The sequence below is a fragment of the Rhinoraja longicauda genome, chromosome 7, assembly GCF_053455715.1.
Source record: "Rhinoraja longicauda isolate Sanriku21f chromosome 7, sRhiLon1.1, whole genome shotgun sequence".
Taxonomy (NCBI): Eukaryota; Metazoa; Chordata; class Chondrichthyes; order Rajiformes; family Arhynchobatidae; genus Rhinoraja; species Rhinoraja longicauda.
Window position 1 is genome coordinate 50,961,302 of NC_135959.1, and position 18,723 is coordinate 50,980,024.

Below are 18,723 nucleotides of genomic sequence, written 5' to 3' on the forward strand. Positions count from 1 at the left end.
CAAATAAAGATGAGTCCCAAAGGACCAAAATAGCCATGGCATGAAGCTTTTACTTCAAAGCACGTAGGTTGATGTGGAACAATATTTTGGGGTAAATGGAAAACATATTAGCCAGACTTTCTCAACAGAATCTTTATTGGCTTATTTTCATGAATGTTACAAGTCAATGTCTCGATCTTGTGTCCATTTTTATCTTGTAAGAAGTGTACCTCAGGGTCATGAAGTCATACAGCGTGGAAACAGGCCCGTCAACCCAATTTGCCCACACCGACCAACATGTCGCATCTACACTAGTCTGTCTTTGGCCCATGGCCCTCTAAAAACTGTCTGATCCACATACCTGACTAATTGTTTCTTAAATGTTGCCATTGTCCCTGCCCCATCTACCTCCTCTGGCTGCTCGTTCCATTCAACCACCACCCCTTGTGTGAAAATGTTACCCCTCGGATTGCTACTAAATCTTCCCCCTTCATCTTAAACCTATGTCCTCTGGTTCTCAACTCCGCTACTCTGGGCAAAAGACTCTGTGCGTCTACCCGATCTATTCCTCTCATGATTTTATACACCTCAATAAGATCACCCCTCATCCTCCTGCGCTCCAAGAAATAGAGTTCCAGCCTGCTCAGCCTCACCCTACAGCTCAGACCCTTGAGTATCTTGTGTTTTTCTTTTGATTTGAAATTGAGGAAGGTTGGCTGAAAATACCTTTGCTGATAAATAAACCTTTGTGAACTATGCAATTCGTACTGGTTTGCAGCAAGTCCATGAATTCTAGGCCGATGGAGGTCCAGTATTTATAAGAAAAACATAATCAAAGTAGAAACTTTGAGTTATAATGTCAAGACACATACCTCCAGAAACAGGCACTTTGTCCCACCGTGTCCATGTCGACCATCGAGCATCCATCTATACTAATCCTATTTGCCAGCACTTGGCCTGTAGCCCTTCGCAGTTCAAGTGATTGTTTCCATATCTTAAGTGTTGTCCTTTTAAACCCTTTGCAAATGGAAAGCAACCAATCCTATCACCTGGGGCAGTTATGCCCTTGGGTTTGGACGTATGGTTGGCCATTACCTGCCTCAAAGTAACCATGAGGTGTAGCCCTTCCATCCCCAGCTAGAATAATCAAGTCAGGAATATGGTTGACTGAGGTCCAGACTCGATAAGGACTCGAGCAACACATGACCCGCTACCCTGTGTTCAAGTTCGATAACAGCTGATGCAAAGTAAATAATGCAAACATTACATCAATCGGGCATGGAGGACCCAAGGCACACTAAGCATGCGACTCATTTACATTCAATAATATTGATCTTTAATATTAATTTAATATTTGATTAAAATTTGATTGCGCTCCATGCAAACCATATGTCTCGTAATAGAAGTTTCCTTTGTCCAGGATTCCACGAGAAAGAATAATTTGTCCAAACTGCCTAGGACCAGCACAAATGTTTGATTTGCAAAATGCACTTAAAATGGTGTGTTAATTAACGTAAATTACAGGGTTGAAATTTAGTTCTGGTCATGGGTATCTGGGCTGCAAAGTCAAATACAATTGCTGTTTTTATCAGAATTCCAACTTATATGAAAATAAATCAATTTGTTTGGCAGTTTTATAAATAACTATACCAAGTGGACCCGTTGGGCCCATTCCTCGCAGAGGGGGAACAGGGAAGGGGAGAGGGTGTCGTCACTGAATGAGCCCTGGACTCAAAGACTCTCCTGTATTGGTGTAGCACCCTCAACCCCCCTCACTCAATCGCCCTTATCCCCCCTCGTCCCCCTACTGACCCACTCCATCCCCCTACCCCACCCCCACTTGTCCCTCCCCTGCCCCCACCCCCCCCAGCCGTGCCTCCACCCCATTCCCCACTCCCAACCCCTATTCCCCCCTCCTCCCACTGTCCCCTTCCCCCCACCCCCACTGTTCCCCCCACTGCCCCCTCCCCACTCTCCCCGACCCCCCACCCCCACTCTCCCCAACCCCCCACCCCCACTCTCCCCGAACCCCACCCCCACTCTCCACGGCCCCCTCCACCCACCCCCACTCACCCCGACCCCCTCCTCCCCCCACCCCCACTCCCCCCCTCCTTCCCCCACCCTCCTCCCACCCCCACTCTCCCCCTACATTATAAAATAAATAATGTGTTTTCTTTCTGTTTTGAGCTCCAGAATTGAAAATGAGCCTTTTGGATCCCCTTCTAATGCACATTTTGTGCTCCACAGTGGTACAAGAAGCCCGATTACAACCTATTCATGCCCTACTTGCGATATAGGAGAAAGAACCCTGAGCAGCCCTTCTACATCCTTCATCCAAAATTTGTTTGGCAGCTTTGGGATATAATCCAGGAAAATACTCAGGAAAAGATCCAGCCAAATCCCCCATCATCTGGATTCATTGGTAAGTCCAGCCTCCCTCCGCAAAGATAAATACGCCAGAAGCTGAAAATGTGAAATAGGATGCCGACAAACGTCGGAGTTCTTTGTTGATGATCTGGTAACAGAACTGGTGTTGGACTGAAAGATAGTCAACCTGGGATGTTAAATGATGTGTAGGAAGGAACTGCAGATGCTGGCTTATACAGAAGATAGTGCTGGAGTAAAAAGTGTTGGAGTAACTCAACGGGTCAGGCAGCATCTCTGGAGAAAAGGGATGGGTGACGTTTTGGGTCGGAAACCTTTAAAACTTGCTGCCTGCCCTGCTGAATATCTCCAGCGCTTTGTATCTCATTATTTAACTCCTCTCTGGTGTGTCTCACTATGGTTGTTGACCATAATGGAATGAATGGGCCAGTGAAAGAATCGAATCGACACATATTTTATTTTTACAAATGATACTGGAAGTGAAAGCAACCTAAAATTAACAGACCATCTGATGCTCATACTCTACACCACTGAAAGAAGTGTGATGATAACTGAGTTGCCAACCAGAGTTTTTCAATATTCCTTCATTCAATGTGCAAGTTGATCAACAGGATTGCAAAGAATGGAATCTTAGATTAATTAACAATAGACCTGATAGTCTTAAGGGCCTGTCCCACTTTAGGTGATTTTAAGGCGACTGCCAGCGACTGTCAAAATCGTAGCAGATCGCCAAACTTTTCTTTTACCCGACGACAATGACCACGACAATACTGAGTCAGGTCGAGATTACAGCGTCTTCGGAAACATCGCAAAATTCCCACGCTGTCAATGCTTCTCCGGTGTTCTAATTTTCGCTGAAATCAATGACAAGTCGGTAAGTGTTTGAGAGTTTTGAACTCTAACATCTTGTATGGGTTACTTAAAAAACAAGCATCACTGTAACAAGGCATAAACTGGATTTACTTCCAGTTTACTAATAGCTGTATTAAAAATTTTTTTTTTTTAAGTGGTTAAGTGGATTTTTGTGAAAAGTGTGTGGCATTCTTTGAAAATGTACGGGAGATGCATATCTGGTTTCTGGGTTGCATATCTGGGTTGGGAGCTCACTTTAAATGTAATGGCTGATGGCCATAAACATCGCAAAATTCCCACGCTTACCTGACCGTCAAACTGTCGCCTCCAATCTACCTGTCAAATGTCCTGACGGTAAATAAATTAGTTAAACACAAGCATTTTATGGTATTTTGAAATGACTTTACTATTATGTGCTTCTAAATGCATCTAAGAGAACCTAACAAACCTGGGGACAGCATGCGACAGCGCCCGCAATAAGCAACGATACCTGGCGACAAGCCAGCTGTCGCCGAGAAATTTCACTCCGGATGATTTCTCAGCGACGCGCTGAGATCCACTACGATTCTTGGAAGACTCCTCACCCGGCGAACTGTCGGCGACAGCCTAGTTTCCGGCAGTCGCCTTAAAATCGCCTAAAGTGGGACAGGACCTTTACTTCACTTATGACCAAACATTTACAATAATTGATTGAAGATAACAGTTGTGTGAATTTATAAACGCATGGAATTAATCAACAAGAATATGTGATGTTGTGCTTGACAAATCCTCCAAAGCTTTTTTAAAGAAATGTCTGGAAAATTAAAGGGACAGCAATAAATTGTGTAAGGTAATTAATAAAAACCTGGTTTTTTTAAAGGCTGAAAGAAAATTGGTTGTTTAATTAGCAATAAGTTTGCTCGTAATAGAAACATAGAAACATAGAAAATAGGCGCAGGAGTAGGCCATTCGGCCCTTCGAGCCTGCACCGCCATTCAATATGATCATGGCTGATCATCCAGCTCAGTAACCTGACCCTGCCTTCTCTCCATACCCCCTGATCCCTTTAGCCACAAGGGCCACATCTAACTCCCTCTTAAATATAGCCAATGAACTGGCCTCAACTACCTTCTGTGGCAGAGAATTCCACAGACTCACCACTCTCTGTGTGAAGAAATGTTTTCTCATCTCGGTCCTAAAAGACTTCCCCCTTATCCTTAAGCTGTGACCCCTGGTTCTGGACTTCCCCAACATCGGGAACAATCTTCCCGCATCTAGCCTCTCCAACCCCTTAAGAATTTTATATGTTTCTATAAGATCCCCCCTCAGTCTTCTAAATTCCAGCGAGTATAAGCCTAGTCTATCCAGTCTTTCTTCATATGAAAGTCCTGCTATCCCAGGGATCAATCTGGTGAACCTTCTCTGTACTCCCTCTAAGGCTAGAATGTCTTTCCTCAGATTAGGAGACCAAAACTGTACACAATACTCCAGATGCGGTCTCACCAAGGCCCTGTACAACTGCAGCAGAACCTCCCTGCTCCTATACTCAAATCCTCTTGCTATGAATGCTAACATACCATTCGCTTTCTTCACTGCCTGCTGCACCTGCACGCTTGCTTTCAATGACTGGTGCACCATGACACCCAGGTCACGTTGCATCTCCCCTTTTCCTAATTGGCCACCATTCAGGTAATGGACAAAAAAGGTTTCCTGAAGGTTTCAGGGAAAAAATTCAAAATACTGTAACTGAACTAAATGGATCTATGTATCATTTGTTCGACACCGCTTCAGAAAAGCCCAATGGTTAAAGACAAAACTTAGCGCAACTGATAAAGGCATGCATGAATAGTGAATTATTCAACAACAACAAAAAAAAACGCTTTTAACGTTGGCCAATTTAAAGAACTATTAAGAACTTGAGTGTGTAAAGCATTCTGACATTCATCCTGGTTAGAATAGACAGAAGTGCATTAACTTCCCTTGTTTATATTTATATATCAAGAAATAGCAGAGTCCTAGGGGTACTGCAGATAAATAATTTCTATGCTTCACATTATCAATCGCCATTTTTCTTTCGTTTTAGCTGAGTTATTACAAATTAAACACTTTACACAATTTATAAAGAACTAGGAGGCCTGCAGGAGAGATTTAGACCCAATTGAAAAATCTAAATTCAGAAATTTAAATGCATTTGATGCAGAATTTTATTTCTTCTTTGCTCCAGCAGAAGTGGTTGCAGCACCTCTAGCTATCACTCATAACTGTTCCATTTCATGTGATGATTATAATGTAAATATATGCTTTATCTTTTTTCTATAGTAATGGTGCTCGAAGCTATTTACAACATGAAGTGTTTTGTATGGAGTCATCTTCAATTCTTAGAGTGAAGCTCTCTCAAATGTCATGTTCCCAAATGATAATTTTCTCACACAGACGTTCATTTTGTGGGAGGATAATCAGCAATGCAACACTACATGTTGTTATTCAGGAGCAAGTTGGATAACAATTTCTGGCATTTTGTTCATGCACAGAAAAATGCACTAGTTGGGAAGTTGCTGTTTCGGTTGCCCTGCGCATTCCTGGTCTTAGTTCTGCCAGTATCTCACTGGGAGGTTCACCAAACAAATGTACACCAATAAATTTCAGTACTTTTCCATGAACAGTATAGAGGTCGGGAGGTCATATTACAGTTATATTAGATGTTGGTGCAGCCACATTTAGAGCATTGTGTTCAGTTCTGGGCATCATGTTATAGTATATATGTTGCAAGCAGGAACGGGTGCAGAGAAGATTTACGAGAATGTTACCAGGACTCAAAGGCCTGAGCTATGGGGAGAGGTTGAGTAGGCTAGGACTATATTCCTCAGAGCGCAGGAGAATGAGGGGTGATCTTATATATGTGTACAAAATGATGCGAGGAATATATCGGGTAAACGCTCAGTGGTGGGTGTATTGGACAAGTTGCTGGGGGAGGTAGTTGAGGCAGGTACTATCACAACATTTAAGAAACATTTGGGCAGGTACATGGATAGGACAGGTTTGGAGGAATATGGACCAAACGCAGGCAGGTGGGACGAGTGTAGACAGGACATGTTTATTGGTGTGGGAAAGTTGGGCCGAAGGGCATGTTTCCACACTCTTTGACTCTACGACTGGAAAAGATTAACAGTGGTGCATTTATGTTTGAGGCTTGTGTATTCAAGTTTGAGTGTATTTTATAATGGGGTAATTAATCTTAATTAATGTCAAACTATCTCTGGCATTGCTATTACTGGTTACTGTGCTGTCCACGCTTGTCTCCGGTGGATTTTCTGGCAACATTTTTCTTCCCAAACCTGTTGCATAGCCTCACGTGGTGGTGGAAAGAGGCAGCTAGTGGCAGAGCAGACACCATCTCCAAAGCTGCTGAAATTGAGAGAGAACTGCAGATACTGGAATCTTGCGGAAAATGCAAAGTGCTGGAGCACTTGCAGTTGGAGCAGGTGGTCACATGCTGGGGTCGGGACCCTTCTTCAAACCCTTTCAGTCAGTGCAGCACAGTGGTGCAGCGGTAGAGTTGCTGCCTAACAACGCCAGAGACCTGGGCTCAAACCTGACTACGGGTATTGTCTGTACAGAGCTTGTACATTCTCCCTGTGATCGCATGGGTTTTCTCCGTGTGCTCCGGTTTCCTCCCGCATTTCAAAGACGTGCAGGTTTGGAGATTAATTGGCTTCTGTAAATTGTCCCTAGAATGACAGAACTGGTGTACAGGGGTTCACTGTTCAGCGTGGACTTGGTGGGCCGAAGGGCCTGTTTCCATACTGTATCCCTAAACTAAACTAATCCAAAAGAGTCACAAACGTAGTCTATCAATTCCTTCCAGAGATGCTGCCTGACCTGCTGAGTTACTCCAGCACTTTGTGCTGTGCTAAAATTGATGTTGCACAGCCCTTGCCGGTAATCACTCGTAGTTGAGATCAGAGCCTCCTGCTTAACTGCTGATAAATCTGAGATACCTGCCCTGCGGTGCGGAAGTGGCGGCGCCTAACGGCTGCGGCTCGCTAGCAATCTGTTCGTCTTTTTCCTTTTTTTCTGTTGTGTGTCGGTGTTGGGATGGTTTTTGTATTTTTTTTGGTTGTGTATGTGTGGGGGGTGGTGGTGGTGGTGTGGGTGGGGGGGGGGTGGGGGAAACTTTTCTCTTCCTCACGGCGCGGGGTGCGGCTCGGCCGCGGGGTCTAACATCGCCCGGTGCGGCTCGGCCGCTGGACTTTACATCGCCCGGTGCGGCTTGGCCGCTGGACTTAACAGTGCCCGGTGCGGCTCGGCTGCGGGACTTTTCATCGCCCGGTGCGGCTTGGCCGCGGGACTTTACATCGCTGGTGCGGCTCGGCCACTGGACTTAACAGTGCCCGGTGCAGCTCGGCTGCGGGGCCTAACATCGCCCGGTGCGGCTCGGCCGCTGGACTTTACATCGCCCGGTGCAGCTCGGCCGCGGGACTTTTCATCGCTGGTGCGGCTCGGCCGCGGGACTTAACATCGCCCGGTGCGGCTCGGCCGCGGGGCTTTACATCGCTGGTGCGGCTCGGCCGCGGGACTTTTCATCGCTGGTGCGGCTCGGCCGCGGGACTTAACATCGCCCGGTGCGGCTCGGCCACGGGACTTAGCTGCGCAAGGCTCGGTCGCGGGGCCTTCCATCGCCCGGCTCGGCCGCGAGACGTTTCAGCACCCGGTGCGACTTGGCCGCGGGGACTTCCATCCCCTTGCGGGGACTGTGCGGGTCGGTCGGGGACGAGCTGTCTGTCCGTGGGCGTGGGGAAGAGAGTGGAAGTTTTGTTGCCTCCATCACAGTGAGGGGGTGTTTGGAGTCACTGTGATGGACGTTTGTGTTGGGGTTATGTGTCTTGTGTTCTTTTTTTGTATGACTGCTATGTAGTTTCGTTCGGTACCTCGGTACCGAATGACAAATAAAGCTCTGTTATACTGTTATACTGTTATACTGCGTGTGTGGAAAGGCTCTGTCCCCAAATAGGCTCGTTGGCCTTGTGCCTTCTACCCGTCAAGATACTCCATTGCCAGACCCCCCCATGCACTGCAGCAGTAGGTGACGTTTGGGGTTGGAACCCTTTGTCAGACCCTTCTTGAATCAGCTCTTGATGGCTGCGTCAGATTAGACCAGCACATGATGCCCAACCCGATAACATCAACGAGGATTGCAGAGAAGGGAACAGGAAGGTGTTTCTTTAAATTACTTTATTGTTCTTAATTACTTTTAAGTGTTTAAAGCTATTTTTTTCCAAATGATTACATTTTTTTTAAAAATTGTTTCAATTGGTAATTGTCAGACATTTAAATTTAAATTTTTATTTTAATGCCATCAATGCTAGGGGTGAGGCCTCTATCAGAGTTTTTTAATGATCTTTGGAGCAGAGCCAACTGAAAGGATGTGTCGGAAGGAACTGCAGATGCTGGTTTATACCAAAGATAGACACCGTACTGGAGTAACTCAGCGGCCATGCAGCATATTTTAGTTTAGTTTAGAGATAGATACAGCAGGGAAACTGACCCTTCGGCCCACCGAGTCCGCACCAACCAGCGAGTACACTAGCACTATCCAACACACTGGGACAATTTGCAATTTTTACCAAAGCCAATTAACTTGTAAACATGTACTCCTTTGGAGTGTGGACAGAAACCGGAGTACCTAGAGAAAACCCATGCAGTCACAGGGAGAATTACAAACTCTGTACAGACAGAACCCGTGGTCAGGATTGAACCTGGGTCTCTGGCGCTGTAAGGCAGCAACTCTACCGCTGTGCCACTGTGCCACCCTCTCTGAAATCTGTAGTCTGAAGAAGGGTTCCGACCCAAAACGTCACCTATTCCTTTTCTCCAGAGATGCTGCCTGACCCGCTGAGTTACTCCAGCATTTTGTGTCGGTACTCTGAAAGGATTCCAGATGGCTTCAGGCAGCAAGATTACCCCTCTACATCCAGAGCGTAGGTGACCACATGCTCCTATTGCAGGCAGCAGACCCACACCCACATGATCTGCAATTTTATCCTCTGGTTTGGTGAGTTTCTGGGAAGTCTCAAAAGAGAAATATCGTACTTTCAATGAGAAGTAGCAGAGATGAAAGAAAAACAGGATCCCAACTATTTTTATGTCTTTGTTTCATTCTGATGTTTTGAGAGGATCTATATCTTTCACAGTGTTGAATGCTTCATGCCTTTGGGAAAATATACACCACGAGGGATGCACTTAAAATTGAGATGTGTAGGGTTCAAGAAAAGCACAAAATGCTGGCGTAACACAGCGGGTCGGGCAGCATCTCTGGAGAGAAGGAATGGGTGGCTTTTTGGGTCGGGACCCCTATTCAGACTTTGAGATCTATATTCTTTCTAAATTTAAAAGGGCACAAAGTACTGGAGTAACTAGGCGGGTCAGGCAGCATAACTGGAGAACACAAATAGGTGACATTTCGAGTCGGGAAACAAAATGTCACCTATTTCAGAGATGTCTCAGAGATACTGCCTGACCTGCTGAGTTAATCTAGCTTTGTGTCCCTTTTATGTAAACCAGCATCTGCAGTTCTTTGTTTCTACATTAGTCTTTGTGAATCTCATCCATTTTTTTACACAATCCTTTGTTGTGCTAATTTCCATTTAAAATCTAAAAAAAAACTTTATTGCTTAAAACAATAAATATTATTCAACTAAACTTAATTCAAGAATTTACATTTTATTTCGTTAAAAGTAATTATATTTTGATGTCTCAACATTAATATATTTAATCAATTGACTGCCTTTTTCTTAAGATCCATAAGGTTTTAATTTATTGGTGATTTTGAAAATGTGAAAATATATATTTTCCCTCTCTTAATCACACTTTTATTTTCCTTTAGTTTGGTTTCCATGCTAGATTTTATGTTGAAATTAGCATTTTACCGAGCATTTCCTGATTTGGACTATGTAGACCACTAAAGATTCTTTGATCTGATCAATGAATGTCTATATTGTTTCGGTTGTTGCTGAAAAGGGCACTGTTTTGTATCTAATTTCTGATAAGAGTTATTCCTTCAAGCCCCACACTGAATGGTCACTGAGCTTGGAGAATCATTTGATGTCTCTGATTACAAAATACATGTTACATTAGAATAAATGCATTCAAAATAACTTTGTCATATTTATATACTGGATTGCAATGATCAACTTGTACCAAAAAGCTGACAATAAAATAAGAGGAACAAATAATTCAATGGAAGCATAAAACTCCACTAATTTATAAACAGCAGTTCATAGGCGGCACGGTGGCGCAGCGGTAGAGTTGCTGCCTTACAGCGAACGCAGCGCCGGAGACTCAGGTTCGATCCTGACTACGGGCGCCGTCTGTACGGAATTTGTACGTTCTCCCCGTGACCTGCGTGGTTTTTCTCCGAGATCTTCGGTTTCCTCCCACACTCCAAAGACGTACAGGTATGTAGGTTAATTGACTGGGTAAATGTAAGAATTGTCCCTAGTGTGTGTAGGACAGTGTTAGTGTGCGGGGATCACTGGGCGGCACGGACTCGGTGGACCGAAGGGCCTGTTTCCGCGCTGTATCTAAAATCAAAATCAAATGAATCGTTACATAATGCTGTAAAAGCAGAGTTTAATGTTTCTAGCCTGATTGACAATTGAGTAAATAATTGAGTGAAATAATTTTACAGAAATAAAGACAGCACCAAGAACAAATCACATTTTAGGAAAAAAATAAAATTTAAAATTATTGAACATTTTATGAAAAATATTCACGCCATCTATCTCTTTGGAGACCTTCGGACTATCTTTAATCAGACTTCTGACTGTTAGACTTTAGAGATACAGGTCTTCGGCCCACCGAATTCTCGCTGAGATCAGACATCACCCCATACACTAACCTACATGCACCAGGGACGATTTATTTTACAATTTACCGAAGTTAATTAACCTACAAACCTGTACATCTTTGGAGTGTGGGAGGAAACCGGAGCACCCAGAGAAAACCCACTCAGTCACAGGGAGAACATACAAGCTCACAGGGAGAACATACAAGCTCCATATCGACAGCATCAGTAGTCAGAATTGAACCCGGGTCTCTGGCGTTGTAACTGCGCCACTGTGTCAACTTTACTGGACTTTATCTTGCACTAAACATTATTCCCTTTATCCTGTATTTGTACACTGTGGACGGCTTGATTGTAATCATGTATAGTCTTTTTGCTTATTTGGTGGCATGCAACAAAAAAAAGGTTTTTACTGTACTGACATGTGACAATAATAACAAACTAAACTTAACTAAGCTGAAGTTTACAGCAGCATGGTATTGCAGCCACCCAGGCCATTCCCTTTTCTCTGCTGCCTCCTGGGTGAAGATTCAGGAGATAGAATGCTAGGATGTCCAGACTTGAAAACTGCTTCTTCTCCACTGCTCTCAGACTGCTGAACCAATTGCCACTTTCACACCCTAATTCCACAGGTGTTGCCATGTACCCTCAACTCCACCTCATCCGGTTATTCTGTTATTATCTTAGTTTTTTTTCAGTACTTCTAATTGCACTATCATCTTTACATCATTCTGCTGTTTTGCATTCGTTATTGGATTTATAGATCATGGAGCAGTGCAGCACAGGATTGGGCCCTTCGACCCACAATGTTTGAGCCAACATAATGCCAAATTAAACTGATTTCCCTGTACATGATCCATATCCCTCTATTCCCCTCATTTCCATGTGCCTATCTAAAAAGCCTCTTAAATGCCAGTATCGTATCTGCCTCCACACCAGCCCAGGCAATGCGTTCCATGCCCTCACTGCTTCTGTGTAAAAAGAACTTGCCCGCACATCTCCATTAAACCTCCCCCCTCTCGCCTTATACCTATGCCCTCTAGTGTTGGATACTTCCACCTTGGGGGAAAAAGGTTCTGATTGTTTACCCTATTGATGCCTCTCATAATTTTATATACTTCTTTCTATCAAGTCTCCCTTCAACATCCGACGTTCCAGAGAAGCCTATCCAACTTCTCCCTGTAGCTGAAACCTTCTGATCCAGGCAACATTTATTGTTGCACCTTTCATTATCATGTATACTGTTCACTTTCTGAGCTTCATGCGAACACGAATTTCATTGTGTCCTGGTGTAAATAACAAACTAATTGGAATCTGATTACTAATGGATATTAATGAGATCACATTGAACCGAGATAACTGAACACAGCTTCATTGAGACAGATTAGCAATCATTACAGTTTTACTTGTACATTTAGAGCAAACCTTTGCAATGTGATTAATTTGCCTTGTCATTTGCAGAGGTACAATAACAAATACTAAACAGCATTTTAAAACTGTAATCAATTTCCTTTCTCTCAAAGGGTTGACAGAGCCCTGAATTTAAATAACCAATTAAAATCTAAATTTAAAACTCTTTTAAAAAGAGCTCTCTAAATGAGCTAAATATACAGCCAACGAGAGGAAGAAAAACAGTTTAAAGTACACCATAAAACATTTAAAAATGTTTGAACATATAAATTAAGACAGCTTGCAAAAAATATAATTTTTTTAAAGACCTCTATAGTCCATGTTTAAACTGATCCGGTGCATTGAATTACTCTTTGAGTTATTATTATAAAGGTATCTTTTTTTGATCAAACAGTATCCTTAACTTGATGCTGGAATCTAGAACATAAACAGAACATTGAAAAATCTCAGCAGGTCAAGCAACTATTGGGGAGGTAAAGTCAAGAATAGGTAAAAGTTTCGGATTGAGACCTATACCATTTTATCAGTGAGGTTTGTATTAGCCAAGAAAACAGATAGTAAGGAAGCACTGCAAATTATTTCTTGCCATTGTATAGCAATATCTTATTACCTCATTTCCAATCTCCCATCTTCACACCTCTGTAATATTTAATAATGTGCCTAACCTCATCTGCTTTCTCAATTTCATTTGTGCTTTTTGCTGTCAGAGCGTGTGATGGAATGGTTTGTAAAACGCTGAATCACATAATGCACATAAACACGCTCAGTAATTAAATCTTGGATGATTTTAACACATTCCAGTTTTATTTCGAAGGGTAGTGTTTTTTGATCTTTGCATATTTGGTGCACGTGGTGCCGAGGTGGACTTATGGCAGAAAAGTTTGAGAAGGCATTTGTAAAACTGCAGGAGAAGGCACAGAAACAAATTATTATGGTAGTCTGTAAAAGCAATACTATCCACATATACCGTCAACATTTCAATTTACCAAGGCTGAATCCTGAGAGAATTTGATAAGTTTTTCAAGTTTGCCTTGAAGAATAGATGACAAAACGTGGTCCACGTGGATCAGCTCATTTAGAAGCACACTGCCGACTATACATTATAAAAGGAATTGTTTTCAAAGTATTTTCCTTCTTGTAAATAAAGCCCAGGTTTCTAAAACTGAAATACTTTCCGTGGCTCAGATTACTTTCTACCTTAGTAATGTTTCTTATTGCCGTCCTTAGAATCATAAACAGGCGATTCGGCCCAATTGATCCATGCTAACCAGTGGGCATCCTTCTGTATTAATCCCATTGCCCAGCACTTGGTCATGAGCCCTGTGTGATTCAAGTATATATCTGGACACTTCTTAAGTAATGTCAGTGACTCAGCTTCTCCCAAGGCAAAGAAGGCACCTTTTACATCCTCTCTTCCTGCATATCCTAAACCCATGTCCTTTCATTTTACCTACCTCTGATAAGGGGGAAAAGTTATTGAAGTCTACCCTGTCTATACTCCTCATAATCTTATATCCCTCAATCATGTCCCCTCTTAACTTCTGCTTCAAGGAGAACAGATCTTGCTTCTCCAACTTAACCATTCTCTCCCAACTTAACTAATCCATCCCAGGCAACATCCTGGTAAATCTCCTCTGCACCTTCTGTCGGCCTATTTTAATCCCTCCTGTACCTTGGTGACAAGAACTTCACAGGGTAGTCCAGATGAGATCTGACTAAACTTTACACTTTAAAGATACAGCACAGTAACCGGACCTTCGGCCCACCGAGTTCGCACAGCCAGTGATCACCCCGAACACTATCACTATCCTGCACACTGGGGACAATTTTACGGAAGGCAGCTAATCTACAAACCTGTACATCTTTGGAACGTTGGAGGAAACTGGAGCACTCGGAGAGAACCCACGCGGTCACAGGGAGAACGTACAAACCCCGTACAGACAGCAACCGTAGTCCGAATCGAACCAGCAACTTTAAGGCAGCAACCATACTGCCTTGCCATAGAACCGCCTCGAAGTTGGAGCATAACCTCCCTACTCCACATTCATTTCCTGATGAATTAATGCCAGGATCTTCTTGGCCTTGCTACCCATATAATCTACCCATCTTCACGGATCTGTACTCCAAGGTCCCTGTGCTCCTCAATACTCCCTAACACTGTACGATTTGCAGTATATGTCTGAGCTTCATTTGTGCTGTCAAAATGCATCGCCTCATATTTGCCTGGATTAAATTACATTTGGCATTTTTCAGCCCATTTCTTCAAAACATCCAGATGTCTCTGCAGCCTAAGCCTCACCTTATCAACAATTTCACCAATCTTTGTGTCATAAAGAAAGTAGATGGGGAGGAATTTCTTTAGTCAGAGGGTGCTAAATCTGTGGAATTCATTGCCACCGAAGGTTGTGGAGGCCGTCTTTGGATATTTTTAAAGCAGAGACCGACAGGTTCTTGATTAGTAAGGGTGTCAAAGATTACGGGGAGAATGGGGTTGATAGATCAGCAATGATTGTTTGTAAAGTACACAAATGACCTGGATGTAGAAAACGCATGTGGTCACGGGGAGAATGTACAAACTCCATACAGACAACAACCGTGGTCAGAATCAAACCTGGTTCTAACAGGATCGAACACGATGTAGTTCTGTTATAATTTATTGCTTACTGCCAGGGAAATGTAGGCACCAAACTGTACATACCTTCAAGTAAACATAATGAGCTGCAGATGCAGGTTTACACTGTGGGGCCAGGTTCAGCTCAAACTCCATCATCAAGTTTGCTGATGACACTGGTGGTGGGCCGGATCTCCAACAACGATGAGAAGGCCTACCGGGAGGAGGTGGCTGATCTGGCACTCTGGTGTCAGGACAATAGCCTCCTCTTGAATGTCACTAAAACAAAGGAGCTGATTGTGGACTTCAGAAGGGCTAAACATCCAAGGACGTACACGCCACTGGAGATAAATGGGTCTACTGTGGATAGGGTGAGCAGTTTCAAATACTTGGGAGTCCGCATCACAGAGGATCTGACGTGGGCAATGCACATTGCCACACTGGTGGGTAAGGCTAAGCAGCGCCTTTACCACCTTAGACAATTGAGGAAATTCAGAGTGTCTCTGAGGATCCTTCATTGCTTCTACTCTGGGGCTGTAGAGAGCATCCTGTCCGGCAACATTACAGTCTGGTTTGGGAACAGCTCTGCCCAGGACAGGATGGCCCTGCAGAGAGTAGTGCGTTCGGCAGAACGCACCATGGGAACTACACTCATCCCCCTGCAGGACCTATACATCAGGAGGTGCAGATCCAGAGCAAGCAAGATCATGAGGGACCCCTGCCACCCCAGTAACGGACTGTTCCAGATGCTACGATCAGGCAAACGCCTCCGCTGTCACGCTGCGAAAACGGAGAGGATGAGACGGAGCTTCTTCCCACAGGCCATCAGGACTGTCAACTTTTATAACCCCAGAGACTAAATTTTTGTCGACACTAATAGTAACTTATTAACTTTATTTATATGCTGTAACTGTAATTCTTTTTTGTGCACAACCCGCAGGCATTGCCACTTTGATTTCACTGCACATCGTGTATGTGTATGTGAGAAATAAATTTGACTTGACTTGACAAAGTGCTGTAGTAACTCAAACGGTACAGGCAGCATCTCTGGTGAATATGGATAGGTAATGTTTTGGATCAGGATCCTTTGTTGGACTTCAAAGATGTTTTTAAGGAGATATGCTTGAAAGAAACTTCAAATTTGGCAGTGCCCAAGGCTGCCTGAAGATGATTGTTAATTCAGAAAATTTGATGAGGCATTAAGTGTACAAGGAGTTTAATTTAGTTTAGTTTATGATTGTTACGTGTATGGAGGTACAGTGAAAAGCTTTTGTTTGTGTGCTATCCAGTCAAAGAAGGAACTGTACATGATTACAATCAAGTCGCCCATAGTGCAGAGATAAAGGATAAAGGATACGACATTTAGTGCAAGATAAAGGCTGTTTAAAGATAGTTTAAAGGTCTCCAATGAGGTAGATGGGAGGTCAAGGACGCACGCTAGCTGGTGAGAGAACAGTTCTGTCGCTTGATAACAGCTGGGAAGAAACTGTCCCTGAAACTGGAGGTGTGCTTTTTCAAACTTCTATACCTCTTGCCTGATGGGAGAAGGGAGAAGAGGGAGGTCCGGGGTGGGACTGGTCCTTGATAATGCTGGTAGCCTTGCCAACTGGTCCTTGATTATGCTGGTAGCCTTGCCAAGGCAGCGTAAAGTGTGGATGGAGTCGATGGAAGAGTGGTTGGTTTGCTTATTGGTCTGGGCTATGTCCACAACTCTGTGCAATCTCTTGCGGTCTTGGATGGAGTTGGTTCCAAACCATGCTGTGATGCATCCTGATAAAATGCTTTCTACTGCGCATCTGTAGATATTGGTGAGTGTTGGCGGGGACATGCCGAATTTCCTAAGCCTTCCAAGGGAGTAGAGGGATTGCTGTGGTTTCTTGGCCATAGCTTTGATGTGGCTGGTCCAGGACAAATTGCTGATGATATTTATTCCTAGGAACTTGAAAATGGTCTCTTGTCCTTTAGGATTTGGTATGGGATGAATCTAGTGTCATTATGCCTCAGCTAGCCAGCTCCTTTCCACTTGAGGTTCATTTAAAGGTCTTATTGTAAGAGATTGTAGGAACATTTACATTTATATTGCATCTTTTACATTCTTAGAACACTCCAAAGCAACTACATTCTAATTACACTTTGAAATGTAGTCACTGTTACAATGCAGCAAATGCAGCATCAAGTTTGAACAGAACAAGCTCACAAACTATTACAGACTTCATAGTAATTTCTCATTCCTAAACAAGATCTATACTTTGCTTTAAATTGTATATTTTTGCTTCGATATGATGAACTACTTTTCACTTTAGTGCATCGACTGTGCAGAATTACAGAATGGTTATTGTGACAGGGAGCCACTTAAAGCATCATCTCACATTTCCCGCATTAAAAATCATCGGCTGTGCCTCTGCCCTTTCCACCAGCCTGTTTATACAAAGCTGCAATATGTCAGCATCCTTTCTGCAGTCACACTGTCAAGTGTTCCGAGTCATCTGCAAATTTAGAACATGTTGCTAATTAATGTAGATCAATAAAAAGGCAAAAATCTGATCCCTGTATAATACCACTATGAGCCGTCTTCCAGTCTGAAGAACAACATTTCAACGTGACTCTGTTGTCTTTTAATTAGCCATCTTTACACCCTTGCTATAAAAGTGCTTCAACTTTGCTGAGTGTGGCTTATGGTCATATGACGTATTGCTGTGAGGATGGGGTGGAGGGAATGCCATTGATTTTTCTTTCATTAGGGAACTTGTTAAGAAATATGAGACATCAATATCTGGATGAGAGACAAGCTGCAGCTCTAGCCTGAAAGAATGATCTCCAGTGTAAATGCATTAAACTAACACTTGCACAGAGATACTATAGACACAAAGTGCTGGACTATCTCAGTGGGTCAGACAGCATCACTGGAAAAAAGGAATAGGTGACGTTTCAGGTCGAGACACTTCTTCAGACAGAGATGTGATTATCTACTTTCTTAATCATTAGGTTGGTAATGAAGAAATTTCTCAATCATTAGGTTGGTAATGAAGAAAATTAGCTCCTCAAGCTTGCTCTACTATTCAATAACATCATGGCTGATCTCATCTCAGTGATGCTTTCCTATATTAACGCATATGGCTTAATTCCCTTAATCAACAGGTTTATTGTTTTTCAATTATTTTTGTTTAATTTGTTTAATTATATTTATTTCTTTTGTTTAATTATATTTTATTGGGACATCACATTTTGGTTAGTTGAAAAAAAAATACTTGAAAAAAAATCAAATGAAGGTAGGTAGATATTTTCTGCAAAGTTACCTGCTGATGAAAATATGGATCGCACAGCCACAGATCATTTTGCTAATGAAAAAAAACTGTAAAAGAGTTGCCTTGGTGTCAAAATGCAGGCACACTTCTCTCTTCTTTCTTCCACCCATAATAACCCCGGCTACCTAACTCCCTCTGGCTTTACAATCCACAACTCTTTAAACCCGTCTTCACCTTCTTTTCTTATCTCTGGTCTTTAATCCAACCATCTGCCTCTCAAAAAAAAACCTTGTCTCTGTCGACCTATAACATGCCACACTTTGTCCTGCCTCTCCGCATTTCCAGCTCTCTTCTCCTCTCCTACCATCAGTCTGAAGAAGATTGTCGACCCAGAATGTCACCTATCCATGTTCTCCAGG

General features: G+C 43.1%; 1 protein-coding gene across 6 annotated transcripts in view; it reads left to right on the forward strand.

Annotated features, from left to right (window-relative positions):
- The window catches only part of LOC144595273 (beta-galactoside alpha-2,6-sialyltransferase 2-like), a 66,576-nt gene that overhangs the window by 46,434 nt on the left and 1,419 nt on the right, over positions 1 to 18,723 (forward strand). For all 6 annotated transcript variants that reach the window (XM_078402562.1, XM_078402567.1, XM_078402564.1 and 3 more), the window contains one exon: positions 2,227 to 2,401. In XM_078402562.1, the coding sequence (XP_078258688.1) occupies positions 2,227 to 2,401 (175 nt within the window). The remainder of the gene's footprint in view (positions 1 to 2,226; positions 2,402 to 18,723) is intronic.